This window comes from Orycteropus afer, unplaced genomic scaffold (genome assembly GCF_000298275.1).
Source record: "Orycteropus afer afer isolate SDZICR_OR568_19922 unplaced genomic scaffold, OryAfe1.0 scaffold00033, whole genome shotgun sequence".
In the NCBI taxonomy this organism is placed as follows: Eukaryota; Metazoa; Chordata; class Mammalia; order Tubulidentata; family Orycteropodidae; genus Orycteropus; species Orycteropus afer.
In genome coordinates, this window is record NW_006921620.1 from 3,349,079 (window position 1) to 3,370,094 (window position 21,016).

At 36.1% G+C, this 21,016-nt stretch overlaps 1 protein-coding gene across 1 annotated transcript in view; it reads right to left on the bottom strand.

The window, feature by feature from the left end:
• Positions 1–21,016, bottom strand: part of EVI5 (ecotropic viral integration site 5) — a 300,060-nt gene that overhangs the window by 138,540 nt on the left and 140,504 nt on the right. The window contains exons 13-15 of the mRNA XM_042780297.1: positions 10,576–10,710; positions 8,954–9,094; positions 7,510–7,668 (exon numbers count right to left, since the gene is read on the bottom strand). Coding sequence (XP_042636231.1) covers positions 7,510–7,668; positions 8,954–9,094; positions 10,576–10,710 — 435 coding nt within the window. The remainder of the gene's footprint in view (positions 1–7,509; positions 7,669–8,953; positions 9,095–10,575; positions 10,711–21,016) is intronic.

The window sequence follows — 21,016 nt, forward strand, 5'->3', positions numbered from 1 at the left end:
AAAAGAGTTGAAAAGCCAAATAGATGACTCCACACTCATAGTGGGAGACTTTAATACACCACTTTCTTTGAAAGATAGAACAACTGGAAAGAAACTCAAAAAATGAGCAATCAATATTTCTTCAAAGAAGATACACAAATGGCCAATAAGTACATGAAAAGATGCTAAAGGGAAATAAAAATAAAAGTCACAATGAAATATCACTTCACACTCTCTAGAATGGCTATTATCAGAAAATAACAAGTATTGGTGAGGATGTCAAAAAACCAAAATTCTCATGCATTGCTGGCAGAAAGGTAAAATGGTGCAGCTGCTGTGGAAACAGTTTGGCAGTTCCTCAAAAAGGTAAATATTGATTGCCATATGACCCAGCAATTCCATGACTAGGTATATACTCAAGAGACTTGAAAGAAAGGGCTCAAACAGGCACTTGTACACCAATGTTCACAATAGGCAAAAGGTGAAAAACAAAATCCAACTATCCAACAGTGGAGGATAGATAAACAAAATATGATATATATATATATATGATGGAATGTTATTTAACTATAAAGACAAATGAAATCAAGTCCTGATACACTCTATGACACGGACAAACCCTGAAAATATTATGCTAAGTAAAATAAGTCAGACACAAAAGAATAACTATTGTACGATATCATTTATATGAAATATCTAGAATAGACAAAAGCATTGAGACAAAAGTTTATTAGTAGTTAGCAAGGTTAGGTGGAAGGGGGAAATAGGGAATTATTGCTTAAGGGGTACTGAATTTCTGTTTAGGATAATGAAAAACTTTTAGAAACAGATAATGGTGGTGGCTGTGCAGTACGGTGATTGTAATTAATGTCACTGGATTGTACATTTAAAAATATTAAAATGACAATTTTTTTGTTACATATATTTTACCACAATATACATTTTTTTTAATTCAATGAAAGGAATAGGGGATTAGATACATTTAAGAAAACTGGTGCCTCAGAGGAAGTCAGGAGACATAAAAAAGAGAATAAGAAGGCCCAAAGTATATCAAATAGTGATTGCAGGATTAAAAAAAAAAAAAAGTAACCTATAGTTTAAGAAGGGAGCCCTGGTGGTATAGTGGTTAAAGTGCTGGGCTTGGCTGCTAATCAAAAGCTTGGTTGTTCAAACCCACCAGCTACTCCATAAGAAAAAAGATGTAGCAGTCTGCTTCTATAAAGATTACAGCCTTGGAAACCATGGGACAGTTCTACACTGTTATATAGGTCACTATGAGTTGGAATCAAGTCAGTGGCAATATGTTTTGGTTTCCTGTGTCAAAGAGATGATAAGAGTTGAGAATTCTTCACAATTGGAAAAAAAATAAAAAAAGGTGTGAATCCATACTTAAGGAAGCACAAATAGCCTCAAATAGGAATAATACAATAAATCCTTGAGACACACTGTACAAAGCTAGAATACTAAAGAAAAGATGGCAAATTGGGGGGAAAAAAAAAAAAGATAATTTTAAAAAGAAAGTCCTAAAGACATCCCAACAGTAAAGACTTGTAGTGTGCAAAAAACCATTTTCCTAGAATATCATACTCAGCTAAATTATCATGTAAGAATAAGAGAAAAGAAAATCTACTCTAAAATAAGTAAAGGACAGTGTATACAACTCAGGATTGAAACAAGAAAGAAATTGTCAAAGAATAAAGAGCAAAATATTGGCAATCAGATGGATAAATCAGAATAAGGAGTGTCTCCATAAAACAATGATAATAAATGGAAGAAAAAAAAAACAATTGTAGTTGATTCCAACTCACAATGATATATGATATGTTACAGAGTGAAACTATTCCATAAGTAATCTTGGCTGTAATCTTCACAGAAGCAGATTGCTAGGCCTTTCTCCCTTTAGGTTAGTAGTTGAGGGCAAACCATTTGTGCCAAAAGGGACCTTACGATAATAATACAGCTTACTAATTTTGTGAGTATAAAAAAGACTTATAACGGTAACTTGTATTATGGAAGAACGTGACGTTTTTCTAAGGTCCCTGAACTGTCTGGAAGACAGAGGGAGATATTGACTAACTAGACTTTGTTCAGTCAGGTAAGCACTTAAAAATGTTTTTTTCAGGTAATATATACTAACAGAAAAAAAAAAAGGAATTAGAAAAGTCATAGTAATAGGAAAAAAATGTATTAACCCAACGAAAAGCAAGAAAAGAGGAATAACGGGGGGGGGGAGACAACAGAAGGATTAGAAAGCGCTCAATAAAATAATTCCAAATACATCATAATTAAAACTTTTTATTTCCGGTTGGGGCTCCAGAGAGCTAGAAAGAGCATTGCTCCCATACTTTCAATTAATAAAAAAGAAAAAGAAAAGCTAGACAAACTCTATGTTCTTGATTTTTGTTAAAACCAGATAGCTGAGGTCACAGGAAGCAAACAGCCCAGGACTGTCCTGGGAGAAATGGAATGGCAGGGAAACACAGGTTCACCTGGGGCAATACACCAGATACAGATATGATAAAAAAAAAATCAGCTAGCTTAAATACCAAGTAAGTAGAGGCCAAGTATGGGCTGGAGAGAGTATGGGATCCTAGGGGCAACAGACATAGATAATAAGGTCATAAACTCTTGGATACTTTTTCTTTATGGAACCCAAGAGGTGAATACCAAAAAGATTAATGAGAGTCCTGGGAAAATAACCCTCATGGTGAAGACCTGATGAAGGGGAATTCAACTACTATAGAAGGGGCATTCAACCTTGACTGTTTCCTCTAGGGAATAAAAGAATTAATCTGCAGGGACTGGAGCAACAAACACTTTTACCCATGGGGTACTAGCAAAGGCCACTATTTGGAAGTGACTATGTTTTGGGCAGAGAACTACATCTGGGAGTGGAGCATGAGAACTAAGAAGGCCAAACATGCCAGATCCAGAAACACAATGTTAGCTTAGGATAGGCTTTATCAGAAAAAACAGGGAATATTCCTGCCACTCAAACTCTTGATAACAATTAACAGTGGAATACTACCAGAGACAAACCCTCTCTTAGTCACTGTGCAAAATGAAGACCTATAAGAGATTGAGAAAAACCTTCCAGCAAACCAGTCCCCATTCTAAAAATAAGGTAATGTTGGAAGAATTTGAAGCCTGTGGTGCACTGAGTAACCACAGAAATAACAAACTTCAAACAACGTCCGAGCTCATACAGTATTAACTCAAACTTTCACATTAAAGGTCCAGCAGAAGACAAGGTATACCCATTTTCGGGCACAAAAGCTTTTATTATAATCTCCACCTGTCCTACACAAGATATCCAGCCTTCAACAAAAATTTACAAAGCACAGGAAAAGGTGGTGGTGGGGGAGCTAACAAAGTAATCAAGAGAACCAGCCTCAGATATAACAAAGATGCTGAAGTTAACTGACAGGTACTTTAAAATAACTGATTAATATAGGAACCCTGGTGTTACAGTGGTAAAAGCACTCAAGTGCTCACTGAAAGGTCAGCAGTTCGAATCCATCAGCTGCTCTACAGGAAAAAGATGTGGCAGTCTGCTTCTGTAAAGGAAACCCTCTTGGGGCAGTTCTACTGTGTCCTACATGGTTGCTATGAGTCATAACTAACTTGATGTCAATGGATTTGGTTTTTCGTATGATTAATATGCTATTATGGATTAAATGTTTTACTCTCAAAATATGTGTTGTAAATCCTAACTTCTATGCCAAGGAGGGGTCGCTATGAGTCGGTTGGACTTGATGGCACATAACAACAACAACAACAACAACAACATGCCTATGTTTATGTTCTCATTTGGAAATGAGTTTTCTTTGTTATGTTAATAAGACAGGATTAGTATAGCACGTGTCTTAAATTAATCTCTTTTAAGATATAAAAGATATTAAACAAACAAGTGAAAAAAGCTGAGATGGAGGAAGAGGGATGCCAAGTTACACAAAGACTGCTCAGGAACAGAAGTTAAAAGAGACAAGGACTTTCCTACCGACTGAAAGAGAAAGAAAGCTTTTCCCTAGAGCCAGCACCATGAGTTTGGACTTCCAGCCACCTAAACTGTGAGAAAATAAATTTCTATTTGTTATAGACACCTATATGTGGTACTTCTGTTATAGCAGTACTAGATAAATAAGACATATGCTAAAGTCTAAGACAAAAGTGAAAAACATGCAAGATCAGACAGCTAGTATTAGCAGAAAAAGGAAAACTAAAAGACAAATGCTAGAAGTGAAAAACACAATAAACAATAGATGTGAAAAATGGGCTCATCATACGACTTGACATAGCTGTGGCAAGAATCAGTGAACTTAAAAGAGATGTCAACAGAAATTACCCAAACTAAAAACACAAAGGAAAATTAATAGGAATGAAAAAAAAAAAAAAAACCCAGAACATTCACAAATTGTGGGACAAAATCAAACTAATCTGCATGTCATTGGAATCCCAGAAGGAGAAGAAAGTATGAGAGCAAAAGCAATACTTGAAGAAATAATTCCTCAAATTTTCCAGAATTAAAGAAAGACACAAACCCACACATCCAAGAAGGTCAGAGAAAAAAATAAAACAAAAACACACAGCAGGCATATCATACTCAAACTGCTAAAAGCAGAAGACAGAAAATACCTTAAAGGCATAGAAAAAAAGACACATTATAGATGCAGACCAAAAACAAACAAACATAACAACCAAACTCACTGCTGACTCTATGCAGAGGAACAGAAATAAGAATTACAAGAGACATAAGGCTTGCATGATTTTTGACAAGTCAATACTGGAGCGATTTAGCATGGAAAGAAAAAAACTGTCAACCTAGCATTCAGTTTCCAACAAAAAATCTGTATTTTTAAAACTGGAGAATTACCTGAGACAAAAAAAAAAAAAAAAAAAGAAAATTCACTGCCAGCAGACCAGCACTACAAGAAATGTTAAAGGAAGTTCTTCAAGCAGAACAAATATGACACCAGACAGAAATATAGATCTACATATAGAAAAAAAAAAAAAAGAGTGATGAAATAGGGTAACTAAAGGGAAAATAAAATTCTTATTTTCGTAACAAAAAAAATTTTACAAGGTGTAAATATATAAGTCTATCATGAAAATAAAATGGAATCATAATAAATACCCAATAAACCCAAAAGAAGGTTAAAAAAATAAGAAAGAAAAAAAAATAGATGGAATAAATAGAAAAGAGCTAGTAAAGTGGGAGTTACTAGTTCAAACAGAATCACAAAACACAAACTAAACATAGCTGAAAGAGATGGTAAGAATGAATTTTTAAAATAGCTTTACTGTGATGTATTTTACATATAGAATTCATCCACTTAAAGTATATAGTTCAGTGGTTTTTAACATATTCAGAGTTGTACAACCATCTTACATATTGGATTTTTAAAAATCCCCATATTTTTTAGATGACTAATATACCACCACTATTACATCACACCGCCTTACTCTATTCCTCTTCTATCAAAATCAACCCAAATTACACTCCTTAGTCAGGCACAGTAACAAGTACAAATTTCTTAGGAAGCCTTTTCTTAAACCACCATGTTGAAATTAATTTTTTCCTCCAAGATCTTTTCCATAGAAATTTCTATCTAACTCTCTACTCTAAATTGTATTAAATATAGTTTGTGCATGCCTGATTTCTTAAGCATAAGTCCTTCGACGACTGGTACAGTGCTTTGTATTTCACACGTTCTCAATCTTTGTTTTTTGAATTTGATTCACTCAAATTCACTTGTTCCATCCACTCTGAAAGAGATCTTGAACACTGGCTTAAAAGCTATGTTTGCATCTTTAAAATACAGAAATAAAATCTGATTATAAGAAATTATATTCAAGTTATCATGTTTAAGTTGGGAAGATCATTTTATGATACATGAGTTAACTATGCCCCCTACTGACTGAATAAATATTTTGAAAACCAAATAACTTTCAGAAAATATGGACTATGATCCACACAAATGTCCCACATAAAACCAAATATGATTGTAAATGCAAAGATGTTTCACAAAAAGACTCTTCCAGATCTTAAGTAAATACTTAAAATAGGATTTATTAGAGAAAGAAGAGACTTGAAAACAAAGTGCAATTTTGGAATTGAATACTCAGGGTCATTAGAACTTCAGGAAGATCACTCCCATTTTATTTCATATGAGTAGTTTTCAACTGGGGGCAATTTTTTCCCCCAAGCAACATATAGCAACATCTGGAAATATTTTTGGTCATTAATACTGGAGAAACAGGGTGTGGCCGGAGGCAAGAGATACTACTAATCATCCTACAGTGTGCTGAACAAATACATCGAAGTATATCTAGTCATCAGAGTTGAGCAGTGGTCGCCAAGGGCTGGAGGAAGGGGAAAGAGGAGAATCTTTGTTTAGCTGGCACTGAGTTTCTGTTTGTGAGGTGGAAACTATGGCAGTGGGTGTTGGTGATGGTTGCACAACTGATGTAACTAAATTCACTGTATTGTACAAGTGAAAAACTTGAATTGGCAAATACTGTGTTACCTGTATTTTTACAAAAATAAAAAAATTAATGAATTATCCAGCCCAAAAGTTAATAGAGCTGAGAATGAAAAATACTCCTCTACAAGAATATTCCCTTACTGTGCAACAAGGCAACCCTATGCATTTGCATTTTATCTAATATAGTCAGATAATAGTTTGCTGTTGTTGAGAATATACACAGCAAAACATATACCAATTCACAATGTACAATTTAGCAACATTGATTATATTCTTTGAGTTGTACAACCACACTCGTCTTTTCTGAGCTGTTCCTTACTCATTAACATAAAGTCACTACCTCCTAAAGTTCCTATCTAATCTTTCAAATTGCTGTTGTCAATATGATCCCACATAGACAATTCATAAAAGAGCATAATAGTTTAAAAAGGCTGACCTTTTTTTTACTAGTTAAGCTAAACTATTGTTCAGTTTCAAGATGATTTCAGGGGATATTATCGCAGGGCAACAGTTTCAGGGGTTCATCTACCCTCCATGTCTCCAGAAAGTCTAGAGCCAAAATATTTTGAAATTTTGTTCTGAATATTTCCCCTTTTGATCAGGATCCTTCTATGGAATCTTTGATCAAAATGTTAGGTAATGGTAGCAAGGTACCATCCAGTTACCATCTCCTGGCAAAGGAGGCAGTTGCTCATGCAGGCAATTAGCCACACATTCCATATCTTCCTCTTATTCCTGACTCTCCTTTTTCCTCTGCTGCTCTAGATGACCAATTGTTGTGCCTTGGATGGCTTTTCAGACCCCAGGCACTACACAAGCTAGTAGGTAGAACAGAAGCACTAAACACATTATTAGGGCAATTAACTGGGATGTCCTGTGAAATCATGACCCTAAACCTCCAAACCAAGCAACCAAATCCCATGAGGTCTCTGGTTGTACACATAAGCAGTTTCAGCAGGTACTCACTTTTTACTGTTTGTTGTTGTTGCATATTGTTATACACTTTTTAATGCATACTTCTAAGCCAAAGGCTTTCCCATCATACCTGTGTTTCCATTTCCATCATCCTTTGTTTTATTTCTCTTATTTCTGCCTGTGTTTCAGCTTCTCTAAGTCGAATGGTCATCAGTTCATCTTGTAACTCATTCATAGCATTTTTCTTAGGTGGGTCTTTCCACCTCCCAGTAGTACGAGCTAAGTGGCGCTAAAACAAAAAATTACAATGCAACAAATATTCACAACATCAGAATAACAGTTAACTTTACTGAGCATTTACTCTGGGCCCTGCACTATAGTAAACACTTCACAAGCGTTATTTTATTTAATCTCCAGAAAATCTTATGAGCACTACTACTTCATTTTATAGGTAAGAAAACAGAGACACTGTGATTAGGTAACTTCAAGAAGGTCACATAGCCAGTGAGTGCCAGACACAGTTCAATGTTCTCTAATACAAGAAGTGGATTAATTTTTGTAAAGAATACAATTTTCACCCTAATTTTTAATGAGATTTTTCATATTATCTTTAATGAAATCCCAAGAAAAGGATTAGAATTGGAGCTATTTATTAATTAAGTAAGAAATATTTTAGAGCGCTGTAGTGCCTAAGGCATTTGACTGCTAACCAGAAGGCTGGTGGTTCAAACTCACCAGCCCCTCCTCAGAAGGATGACTGGGCAAGCTACTTCTGTAGAGATACAACCTTGGAAAGCCAAGGAGGGGTTGCTATGAGTCAGAATCAACTCGATGTCAGTGAGTTTTTTTTTTATTATCACAGAAGTTAAAGAAGTGTTTTTCAAATATCTGTGATGATGACAGACTGTCATTTTGTTTGCTTTTTAATTTCTGATTTATTGCAGTCTAATGTTTAACAATAGCAACAACAAAAAAAAGCCATGGTATCTCAAAGACTAATTTCAGTCTTTGCTAGATGCCTCCAAAATTTCAAATCAATATTACAATTCCCCACTACATGTAGTTTTCTTCTCTACCCTCTGTTCTGTTATACATTCTTTTCAACCTTTTTCAACAGTTTCCCTCTATGCAAGTAAAGTTGTGTGGATATGACTAGCTAAATGTCAAATTTATTATAAGATATAACTGATTTTGAAAAGAAGTTACAAATTTATAGACAAATTTATACTGGTGTTACCTCTCTACTGTTTCAGACTGACCAACAATGGATTTCACACAGACATAAGAAATATGTACTACTTAGAAAAAGTTACTAAAATGATACAATGTTGCAACAATAATAAAAATAGGACTTGATTTCTACTTAACTTTTATTTCATTATAAGGATTAAGAAGGGAGAAAGAGCGTAAGCGTATATTCAATTTATAAATGTGCTCAGTTTTGTAAACTAAGCAGTCTTTCTCACTTTAAACTTATTTTCTAATATGTTGGTCATCAGCTACTTTAAATTCTCACAATTAGATATTTGGCTTTTACCCACTTTTTAAAAAATTCCACAAAATATGTGATATACCTGCCAGTGTTCCTCTAAATCCTTGACTTGTTGTCTAAGTTCTTTCAAACCCATAATAGCTTCTGCTTCTCTCAGTTTCACAGCAATGAGTTCTTCCTGAAGCCTTGCAATGTTATTCTCATCAGGCAGGGAATTATTCCTCTAAAGTAAAAGAAAACTTATTTTGGTATTTTTAAATTTAAGGAACAAAATAAAATGTACTACACATTAGTAAAAGCTATTCTCTCCCATGTGTAACTGATTGTACTTACTTTTTAGTAACAGCTTTATAGAGATAAAATTTACGTACCACAAAATTCACCCTTTTAGAGTGTAAGTCACTGTAACCATTACAACCATGTAATTTTAGAAATAGTTCATAACCCAAAAGTGCATACAGAGAAGAATTTTGTATCCACTAGTAGTCACTCAATCCTTATCTCCACCCAACCCCTGGGAACCACTAATCTATTTATGTCTCTATGGATGTGCCTATTCTGGATAGTTCATATAAATGACATGATTCAATATATGTGGTCTTTGTGATTGCCATCTTTCACTCAGCATAATGTTTTCATGGTTCATCCACACTGTAGCATGTACCAAAACAGCATTCCTTTTTTATTGCCAAATAATAATCTATTATAAGGATATACCATATTTTGTTTATCTATTCATCAGTTGATGGAAATATAGGTTGTTTCCACTTTTTGGCTACAATGAACAGTGTTGATATGAGTATTTGTGTATAAATTTTTGTGCAGATGAATGTTTTCAATCCTCTTGAGTATGTATCTAAAGAGTAGAAGTGCTGTATCACATGGTAACTCTATGTTTAACTTTTAAGAAACTACCAAACTACTTTCCAAAGCAGCTGCATCATTTATATTCCCACCAGCAATGTATAGGGATAATTGTACTTAATTCTGAGGACATAGAAAATCTAACTTTTCTTTGTTATTAAAACAGCAATCAAAGTTACACAGCAACAGTTTTAATAATCTTTTTCAGCATGATAATAATACACTAACCTCTGAGACCAGAAGAACTAGATGGCCCAGTTAATACTACTGAAAATTTTGATCACAGATTCTATAGGAGAATCCTGATTAAAAGGTGGAAAATGGAGAGCAGAATTTCAAATTATCATCGACCCCAGACAACAGTTAATTTCTATCCTGTAAATTTCTCATAGGAGCTCTGGTAGTATAGTGCCTAAGGCACTTGACTGCTAACAAGAAGGCTGGTGGTTGGGCAATCTACTTCCATAGTGATACCGCCTCAGAAACCCAAGGAGGGGTCACTATGAGTCGGGGCCAACTTGACAGCACATAACAACACCAAGTTTCTCATCTCCAACATTCAGATATTCTTCCTATGAAAACTAATCTGGTTGTTTACTTCAAAAAGGGCTCTAATTTCCATTTTGCCCTTAAATATGAGTCTTAAATAGTATGGCAGTAACAAAGAATAACTGGCAATCTTATATACATATGTATTTTTTCCTTTCCTTTTTTAGTAACTAATATGTAAGATTTCTAATGTGTAAGACACTAAGCCCAATTTAATTGTTCCGTGAGTACTTAAATATCTATCCTAAGTCCTCCTTAATGTGGGAATAAAAATATTTATGTTGCTCTTACCTTCTCAATATCCAGGACTTTATCCTGCATCTCTTTTAGTGCACACTGAGACTCAGCTTCACTCAGTCGGGCTTGGACCAATTCCTTCTCCAGCTGTAGCACAAAATCTTCACTGTAGTTGGAACTGCATTTATGCTACAAGTTATAGACATATACTGAAATTTTATGGAATTATGAGCATATATATGTGTATATATATGCATACATATATACAGTAAAAATAAATGCAATACCATGTTATATTAAGGAGTGCTAAGCAGTAAAAGTTCTATTTACCCAATATTCTCAGCATATCTCCAAGGTTTTGATATCAAAGTTTTGATATCAATAAAGATGATCAATTTTGGGGGGTTTTGCTAACTAGTTATTAAGCTGATCAAGTCCAATTCACTGAAAAGCAATATCTTTTATCAGTACATCCATCCAGTTACTAAGAATTTGTTCTGACTCTAGAGACGGACACTATGCAATATGCTAGTCATTGACCTTATGTGGCTAATGAGCACTCTGGTCACTCCAAATTAAGGCAGGTTTTAAGAATAAACTACAAACTTGATTTCAAAGACTTAACACACACACACACACACACACAAAAGACTATAATGACTAATTTTATATCAATTACACGTTCCACTCAATTTTTAATAGATTTAAACAAAAATATTAATTTTTCTTGTATCTTTTAATTCTTTTTAATGTAGGGGCTCTGGTGGCACAGTGCCTAAGGCATTTGACTGCTAACCAGAAGGCTATCTATGAAGCATCTTAAATCCCGATACAGCAAAATTTTATTTGCTCTGAGAACTGTAGATTTCTTCAAAGATGTGCACAGAAATGACTGCTGGACACAGAGAAAAAAAGATAACAAATGAAGAAATTACCAAAAGGAATCCAGAAACCTTCCAATTTCCTTTCCGACTATATATACAACGTAAATACCAATATAGGCACTTAAGAAATCCCTTACAAAAACAAAGATACCAAATTTATCATTATAAAAGACTTACTAAAAGAAATTTATCAGTTCACATTGAAGTCATGTAATAAAAGTAAGTTTGAGTAACAACTCAAATTTCAAGAAAGAATCTTAAGAGAACAATCTCCTACTGAACTAGCATGAGTAAAAAATGATTTATTTTACTCTTCAATATATTAGGAGCAAAGTAGATGTAAAATCAAAACTATTTTAAAAACTATTAAACTCTTACTTAAAACATACGGCACTGCCTTACCTCACTTAAGGGGATCTCTCTCTGGTGGTGTAGTGCCTAACCCATTTGACTGCTAACTAGAAGGCTGGTGATTAAAGCCCACCAACCACTCCTCGGAAGGAAGACGGAGCGATCTACTTCTGTAGAGATACCACCTCGGAAACCCAAGGAGGGGTCGCTATGAGTCGGAATTGACTTGACCACAAGGAGTTAGGTTTTTATTTTGGTTTTACCTCAATTAAAGGAGCTCTGGTGGTGGAGTTCCTGAAGTACTTGACTGCTAATCAGAAGGCTGGGGGTTCAAACTCACCAGCTGCTCTGCGGCAGGCAGCTGGGGCAATCTACTTCTGTGAAGACTTACTACCTCGGAAACCCAATGGGGTTTGCTATGAGTCAGAATCAATGGCCATGAGTTTGGTTTTCTTGGTACCTCATTTATGCATCCCAAATGATGTCATTTTTAAAAAACAAAAGTTTCATTTATTAAGCTAATGGGGCCTTTTTGATATAATGGATCATACATCGTTGTTGCTGTTGTTAGGAGCCGTAGAGTCTGCTCCCACTCATAATGACCTTATGCACAACAGAATGAAACAATGCCTGGTCCTGTGCCAGCCTCACAATCCTTGCTATCTCTCAGAAAATTGTATATTTTTCTGATATAAGAAGTGAATCTTCAATAGGTCTATCACCTTAGCAATTACTTACCTTACCAAACAGGAGGAAAGCACTCTTTTGGAATGATCACATCCAAACTGTAGGTGCCATAATTTATTTAATGAAACTATAGTTATTTTATGGATTTTACTAGAATTTTCTGACTTTATTTAAAGCTATAGCAGCTATAATTCAGGGCTGTTTTCTAAGACTCTATACTAGGAGATCCCCAAGAACTCATCAAAGCCAATCAGCCTACATGAGGATGGAATCCTTGACCTGGTATAAACCACGTAATCCAACCAACCACAAAAAACAACAGTATTACTGGAAACAAATTTATATCAGTAAAACGTGAGCTGAAATTCTTTGATGATATGTCACTCTGGATAATACATATTTTACACTTTTTATTCACCAAAACACATTACTCTTTTAGATTGAAATCACTTTTTCCCCCCATTTACAGTCTATGGAACATATTTCTTTATTCTCAGCTCATCATGAGAAAGATCAATTATTACACTGCAAATTATAGAGGGTCTAGAGTTGGTAGGAGTATGTCAAGGTTGTATCCTTTCACCATACTTATTCAACTTGCATGCTGAGCAAATAATCTGAGAAGCTGGATTATATGAAGAAGAACGTCATCAGGACGTTCAGCATCAGGATTGGAAGAAGACTCATTAACAACCTGTGATATGCAGATGATACAACTTTGCTTGCTGAAAGTGAGGATGACTTGAAGCACTTAGTGATGAAAATTAAGGACCACAGTCTGCAGTATAGATTACACTTCAATATAAAGAAAACAAAAATCCTCATAACTAGACCAATAAACAGCTTCATGATAAATGGAGAAAAGACTGATGTTGTCAAGGACTTCATATTACTTGGTTCTACAATCAACACCAATGGAAGCAGCAGTCAAAACATCAGACGACGTATTGCATTGGGCAAAATCTGCTGCAAAAGACCTCTTTCAAGTGATGAAGAGCAAAGATGTCTCCTTGAAGACTAAGGTGCACCTAACCCAAACCATGGTATTTTCAGTTGCCTCTTATGTATGTGAGAGCTTGACAATGAATAAGGAAGACTGAAGAAGAGTTGATGCTTTTGAGTTGTGGTATTGGAGAAGAATGCTAAGAGTACCATGGTTTGTTAAATCTGTCCTAGAAGGGCAGCCAGAATGCTCCTTGGAAGCAAGAATGGCCAGACTTCGTCTCACCTACTTTGGTCATATTGTCAGAAGGAACCATTCCTTGGAGAAGGAAACTGTCCTTGGCAAAGTGGAGGGTCAACAAAGAAGGTGAAGGCCTTCGATGAGATGGACTGACACAGTGGTTGCCATGATGGGCTCAGGTATAGCAAGGAGTATGAGGCTGGCACAGGACCAGGTAGCATTTCGTTCTGCTGTGCACAGGGTTGCTATGAGTCAGAGATGACTCAAGGGCACCCAACAACAACAACAGAAAGTTGGTGCTTCAAACCTACCAGCTACTCCACAACAGAAAGATGTGCCAGCAGCCTTGGAAACCTTATGGGGCAATTCTACTCTGTCCTATAAGGTCCCTCTGAGCCAGAATTATAGAAGCTCTGGTGGCATAGTGCCTAAGGCATTCGACTGCTAACAAGAAGGTTAGCAATTCAAACCCCCCAGCCACTCCTTGGAAGGAAGATCGGGCAATCTACTTCCATAGAGATATTGCCTTAGAAACGCAAGGAGCGGTCGCTGTGAGTTGGAAACAACTTGATGGCAGTGAGTTGCTTTTTTTTTTTTTTTTTTTCCGGTGTGAACTAGAATTGATTTGAAGGCAAACAATTTGCATTTTTAAGATGTATAGAGTTCTTCTGGTAAATTAAATAAAAATTTGTACATTTTTGGATTTTTATGACTAAATTTAAAGTTCTCCATTTCTCTCCCTCTGTTGCTAAGATTGAAGCTGTCATTTTTCTGTAACTTTCAATCCTAGTTTTATCTTGGTTTTCTGGTCTTAACATTTAGTCCTACCTCTATGATCTGTCACCTGCTTCTCCCTCTCTAGCACTGATTCTTTACCCTGTTTGAGTCACAGACTCTTTGGGAATCACAAAGGCCATGGAACTCTCTTCTCCAAAAAATCATATTCACAAAGAAAGTTTTGTATAGTATTTCACACCTCCCTAAGCCATCCGTACAACCTAAGTTAAAAATCTCTACTCCTATAACATACTTCCTGTAATTCTGTAGCTATTTCTATGATCATCAATTAATTCTATGTAAGAGCCAGACTAGATCTCTAATACCAAAAATTACCACTCTTAGAAGTTGTAGTTTCTGATTGACTGCTGGTCATTCCATATGAATTGTTGTTGTTGTTGTGTGCCGTCGAGTCAAACCCAACTCATAGCGACCCCTCCTTGGGTTTCCGAGGCAGTATCACTACAGAAGTAGGATTGCCCAACCTTCCTTCCGAGGAGTGGCTGGTGGGTTTGAACCTCCAGCCGTCTGGTTAGCAGGCAAATGTCTTAGCCACTATGCTACCAGAGCTCCCTCCATATGAATAGTCTGTATAAAAATCAAATTTAATTAAAGGTTGATCATCATCTTCCCCAAACCAATCCCTTTCCTTGGTTTCTCTCTTTGCCACTCGCCTGAAATCCTTCACCTGCCTCCTCAGTGTTGTTGCCTCTCACTGTGCAATACTTTTTCTTCCTTTAAAACCCTCCCCTTGCCATTCTTTCCTTTTTCATTTCCTATCATTACTCTAACTGGTCTCTATGCAGCAATTTTGACCCAACATCAATCCACTCTGTATGCTGGCATCCTAAAACACCATCTTCAATCACATAATTCCTTCAATCAAAAACTTTTGGTTGCTCTCTATGTTCAAGGGATAAATTCTAAATTCCAGTTCAGATTTACTATTTTCTCTTTCGTACAACCTATTTCATTCTAGCTTTACTCCTCATCCCTTGATAAAAGTGTTCTAATCACAAACAACATACTCAATAATAGTATAAAAAACCAATAGAAAGCTCTTTTATTCAGCTCTTACATTCACTGGACATTCTACGTCATCATATGATACAACCTACCACTCTTATTTGAAACTCTTGCCTATCCTAGATTTTGAGAAATCACACTCCCATGGTTGTCCTATTCTTTGTCTTCTCTATCAATTCCACTACTTTATTATGTATATGTGTGTATATGTGAATCAGTAGTTGTCAGGGTCCTGTCATTATGTGTTCTCTTCAATCTTTCCTTTTTTAAAAAATGTATAGATTCATCCTATGTGATTTCACCCATTGTCCATGTGGTCTGTTTGTATAGGCAATATCAGATAATTTACTATCTGATATATCTATCAGATAGTAAATAGTGGATGATATCACCAACGAAGAATCTATGAAATAAAAAAAAAAGGAGAGGTGGGATAAAGAGAGAAACAAGGAGAGAGAGTGGGAAGGAGAACATATAAATGATACAATGATGGAACCCTGGCTAATAGAGATACATAGAGAGAGAGAGAGAGAGACAGTGATGAAGACTCTCAACTCTGTATTTCCAGATCAGACCTTTTCACAAAGCTACAGATACTTATTTCTCATTCCTACTAGTTATAACCCTCTGGATGGGCTCATATAACAACTTAGTGAAAACCTTACCTTCTTCTAGTTAACCACATAATTTAATCACAGACCCTTACTTTTCTTCCAGATACTTCTTGAATTTGTCTGCTCCTCTCCATCTTCAATGCCATTGACTTTATTCATGCCTTCAACTCTTTCTTTTGACTACTGCAGCAGTTTCACATACATTCTCTCCACTTTTCTTTTTTTTTGTGGGTGCTATTATTTAATATTTAATACTAACTTGTAAAAACTAGAGGCATTTTTACAATACTGTTATATGAACCAGGGAAATATTTATTAACCTTAATGGTTTGGTTGTGAGGAAGCTTTGATTGCCTATTCATTAATACAACCATATTAATAAAAATATTATAAACATTGACATACTTTCTTTAATGTATTAATGTATTCAGAATAGATCTAACTACATCAAGTCAATTTTATTCCACTATTAACTTTTCTATACAGGAATGAGCCCTATTCAATTATATCCATGTTGTTGCTGTTGTTACGTGTTGTCAAGTCAGACTCGACTCACAGTGTCTCATCCTTGGATTTCTGAGGCGGTATCTATGGAAGTAGATTGCCCAACCTTCCTTCCAAGGAGTGGCTGGTGGGTTTGAACCACCAGCCTTCTAGTTTTATTAGATAAAAATTATTTTCATTGAGATCAATGTTTTTTTTACATTTTTTATGATTTTAACTTTTCATTGTAATTTCAGTGAAAGTTTACAGAGCAAACTGGTTTTCCACTGAACAACATATTTTGATTAGAAACATTGATTGCAATCCCCACAGTGTAACAGCATTCTTCCCACTTCCTCCCTGTTTACTGTTTCCATTAACACTTCTTTCCTATACTTTCCTGCCTTCTGATCTTTATCCCTGGGCAAATACGGGCCTTTTGATCTCCTGTGGCTGATTGTTCTAAGGAATGCATACTTCTCCCTGGTGTTATTATTCACCTTAAAGGCCTACTTTGGGTGAACATTGAGCCACAGGTACAAAATTCAGTTCCAGGCTTGAAAGGTATCTAAGGGCCATAGCCTCATAAGATGGGATCTCTGGTAGCACAGTGCCTAAGGCACTTGACTGCTAACCAGAAGGCTGGCGGTTCAAACCCACCAGCCACTCCCTGGGAGGAAAGTTGGGCCATCTACTTCCGTAGTGATACTGCCTCGGAAACCCAAGGAGGGGTCGCTATGGGTCAGATCCGACTCCATGGCAATGGTTGCCTTTGGTTATTATTGCAGGATTGCGTGTACAATGGTATTTACTTTTGTTGTCTTTAACTCTGGTGCTTTTCCCAGTGTCTTCCTTTGCCTTTATCATGATGTGCTCACCTCTCCTTATAGTATTACTGCCTTTTTCTTCACCCAAGTTAATATGTAGCTACCTTCTAGCTAATGATTTACCAGCCCTTCCCTTCCCACCACTGATAACCTTCAAAGAATGTTTCTGTGTATAAACCTTTCCTTGACTGTTTATAGTAATGGTCTCATACAACATTTGTCCTTTGTGATTGACTTATTTCATTCCACATAGGGTTTTCCAGGTTCATTCATGTTATGAGGTGTTTCTCTCACTCATCATTATTCTTTAATGTTGTGTAGTATTCCATTTTATGTAAGTTAGTTTATCCATTAATCCACTGATGGCACTTACGTTGTTTCTATCTTTTTGTTATTGTGAATAATACTGCAATGAACATAGATGTGTATGTATCTGTTCATGTCACAGCTTTTATTTGTCTAAGATATATACCTAGTAGTGGGATTGCTGGATCATATGGTATTTATCTTTGAATGCTTTAAGGAAGCACCACACCATTTTCCACACTGGTTGCACCATTTTACAATCCCACCAGCAGTGTATGAGGTTTCTGGTCTCTCCGCACCCTTGCCAGCATTTGTTGTTTTCTGGTTTTTTTTTTTTTTTTTTAACTTTACAAATGTTGGGATGAGATGAGATTTCATTGTTATTTTGATTTGCATTTCTCTAATGGAGCTCTGGTAGCTTAGTGGCTAAGACACTTGACTGCTAACCAGAAGGCTGGAGGTTCAAACCCACCAGCCACTCCTCAGAAGGAAGATGGGGCAATCTACTTCCGTAGTGATACTGCCTCGGAAACCCAAGGAGGGGTCACTATGAGTCGGGTCTGACTCCATGGCATATAACAACATAACAATGGCTAAGGAGCTTTGGTGGTGTACTATCTAAAGCGTATGACTGCTATCCAAAAGGCTGGCAGTTCAAACCCACCTTTCTCGGAAGGAAGATCAGGCAATCTACTTCTGTAGAGATACTGCCTCAGAAACCCAAGAGGGGTCGCTATGAGTTGAATAGACTCTATAGCAGTGAGTTTAATGGCTAATGATCACAAGCATTTCTTCATGAATGTGTTAGCTGCCTAAATGTCTTCTTCGGGGAAGTGTTGGTCTGTGTCATCTGCCCATTTTAAAATTTCATTGTCTTTTTGTTGTTGAGGTGTTGAAGTTTTCTATAAAATTTCGTATTAGTCTCTTGTCTGAGATGTTGTTGCCAAATTTTTTTTCCCAATAAGTAGGTTCTCTTTTTCACTCTTGGTGAAATCTTTTCATGCACATAAATGTTTTTTAGGAGGTCCCAGTCATCTGTCTTCTGTTATTTGTATGTTTTTTTAAATATTTAATTTTGTATTTGTGCCATGTATTAAGGTTCCGATGTATGCCCTTATTTTTTCTTTGATGCTCTTTATCGTATAAGTTTTACATTTAGAACTTTGATCCATCTTGATGGTGATGGGTATGTATATGGTGAAAGATAAGAATCCTGTTTCATTTTCCTGCAAATGGGTATTGAGTTTTGCCAACACCATTTATTAAAGAGACTATCTCTTCTCCATTTAATGGGTTTTATTCAGCTTCTTCTCAAAGATCAGCTGGATGGGTTTACCTTTGGGCTCTTAATTCTGTTCTATTGATCTATATGTCTGTCATTGTACCATCACCAGACTGTTCTGATTACAATGAATGTATAGTAAGTTTTGAGATTAGGGAATGAGAGGCCTCCTACTTTGTTCTTCTTCTTTAATAGAAAATCACTATTGCTTATCTGGGGCTTCTTTTCTTTGTATATAAAGCTAGTGATAAGTTTTTCCATCTCTTTAAGGATGATGATGGAATCTGGATCAAGACTGCATTATATCTGTAGATTGCTTTCAGTAACATTCAAATTTTCATGATGTTAAGTTTCCTACCCATGAGCACAGTGTATTCTCCCATTTATGTAAGTCTCTTTTGGTTTCTTGTGGAAGTGTTTTGTAATTTTCTTTCTACAGATCTTTTGTATCTCCAGTTAGATTTACTCCTAAGTATTTCTTCTTTTATTTTAGAACTGTTCTCTTGATTTCCTTTCCAGAGTTCTCTTTGTTAGTATAGAGGAATTTGACTAATTCTGTATGTTGACCTTGTACTCTGTCACTTTGCTGAATCTTTCCATTCCAGTAGTTTTCTTGTTGAGTTTCTGGGATTTTCCATGAATAGGATCTTATTATCTGCAAGTAGAGATGGTTTTATTCCTTTCACTTTCTGCCTATATGGATGCCTTTTATTTCTTTTATTATCTGCAAATATAAATGGTTTTACTCCTTTCTCTTTCTGCCAATATGGATGCCTTTTATTTCCCTATCTTACCTTATTGCTCTGGCTAGGAGTTTCAATACAATATTGACTAGGAGAGGTGATAAAAAAGTATTCGCATATGGTTCCTATACACAAGTGAAATGTTTACAGTCTCTCTCCATTAATAATAATATTGGCCATTGGTTTTTGTATATGTCCTTAATTATGTTCAGCCATTTCCATGCTATTCCTGAGCATTTTTAATCAAGCATAGGTGTTAGATTTTTGTCACATACCTTTTCTGCGTTAGTTGTAATGTTCATGTGGTTCTTTTCTTAGTTTTATTTATGTGGTAGATTATGTTGATTGTTTCTCTACTGCTGAACCATCCTATATACCTGATGTGAATCCCACATGAACATGATATATTGTTTGATAATGTTGTTGGATTCTATCGGAAAAGATTTTGTTGAGAATTTTTGCATCTATATTCATGAAGGATAGTGATCTATACTTTTCTCTCTCAGAGGTGCCTTTGTTTTTCAGTATCATTTATTTTTGCTCTAACCTTTATTATTCTCTTGTGTGGTAGTTAAGGTGGTATGTCAACTTGACTGGGCCTGGTTGAGTGGCTGGGCAGCTGGATGTAATTATTCCCCATGGTGAGATTGGTAATGAACTCCATGGTGGAATCTATTGGACCAGCTGAGTAGCTGCTTTAGCGATGTGAGCTCCTTCCAGTATATAAGAAGCAACTCTGAGGAAGGTCTCCAGATGATGGCATTCTTGAAACCTGCATGTAGCTGAGTCATCGTTCAGCAGCCTGGTGTGTTGCCCTGCTGATCTTGGGACTTTTAATGGACTTGAATTAATAGCCTGCTGTGTTGTTGGATAATATCGGGACTGTGCCTTTACACTTGTTGACTTTCACTTTGTCAGCCTCAGCAGCTAGCAGCTGCCTGAGTGAAGAGATGCCTCTAGCTTCAGTGGGCTGGGAGTAAGAGGCAGAGCTGAAGCCCAAGGTCAAGGGGCTTCTATCCATCCCTTAGAGTCCGGCACGTGGAAATCAGATTTCTAACCTAAACTGTAAGAGAATAAACTCCTGTTCGTTCAAGTCATCCCATTTGTGGTATACTCCTGTCAGAGTGGCACTAGGTAACCAAAACACCTTGCTTCTGGTGACTTTAGGTTTCGGTGTTCTTTGTCTGGTTATGCTCTTTTCAGAGAATGTATTTGGGAGTATTCCATTTTTTTCTATGTTCTGAAATAGTCTGAGCAGAATTAGTGTCAGCTCCTCTCTGAATGTATGGTAGAATTTGCCAGTGAAGACATCTGGGACAAGAAATATATATA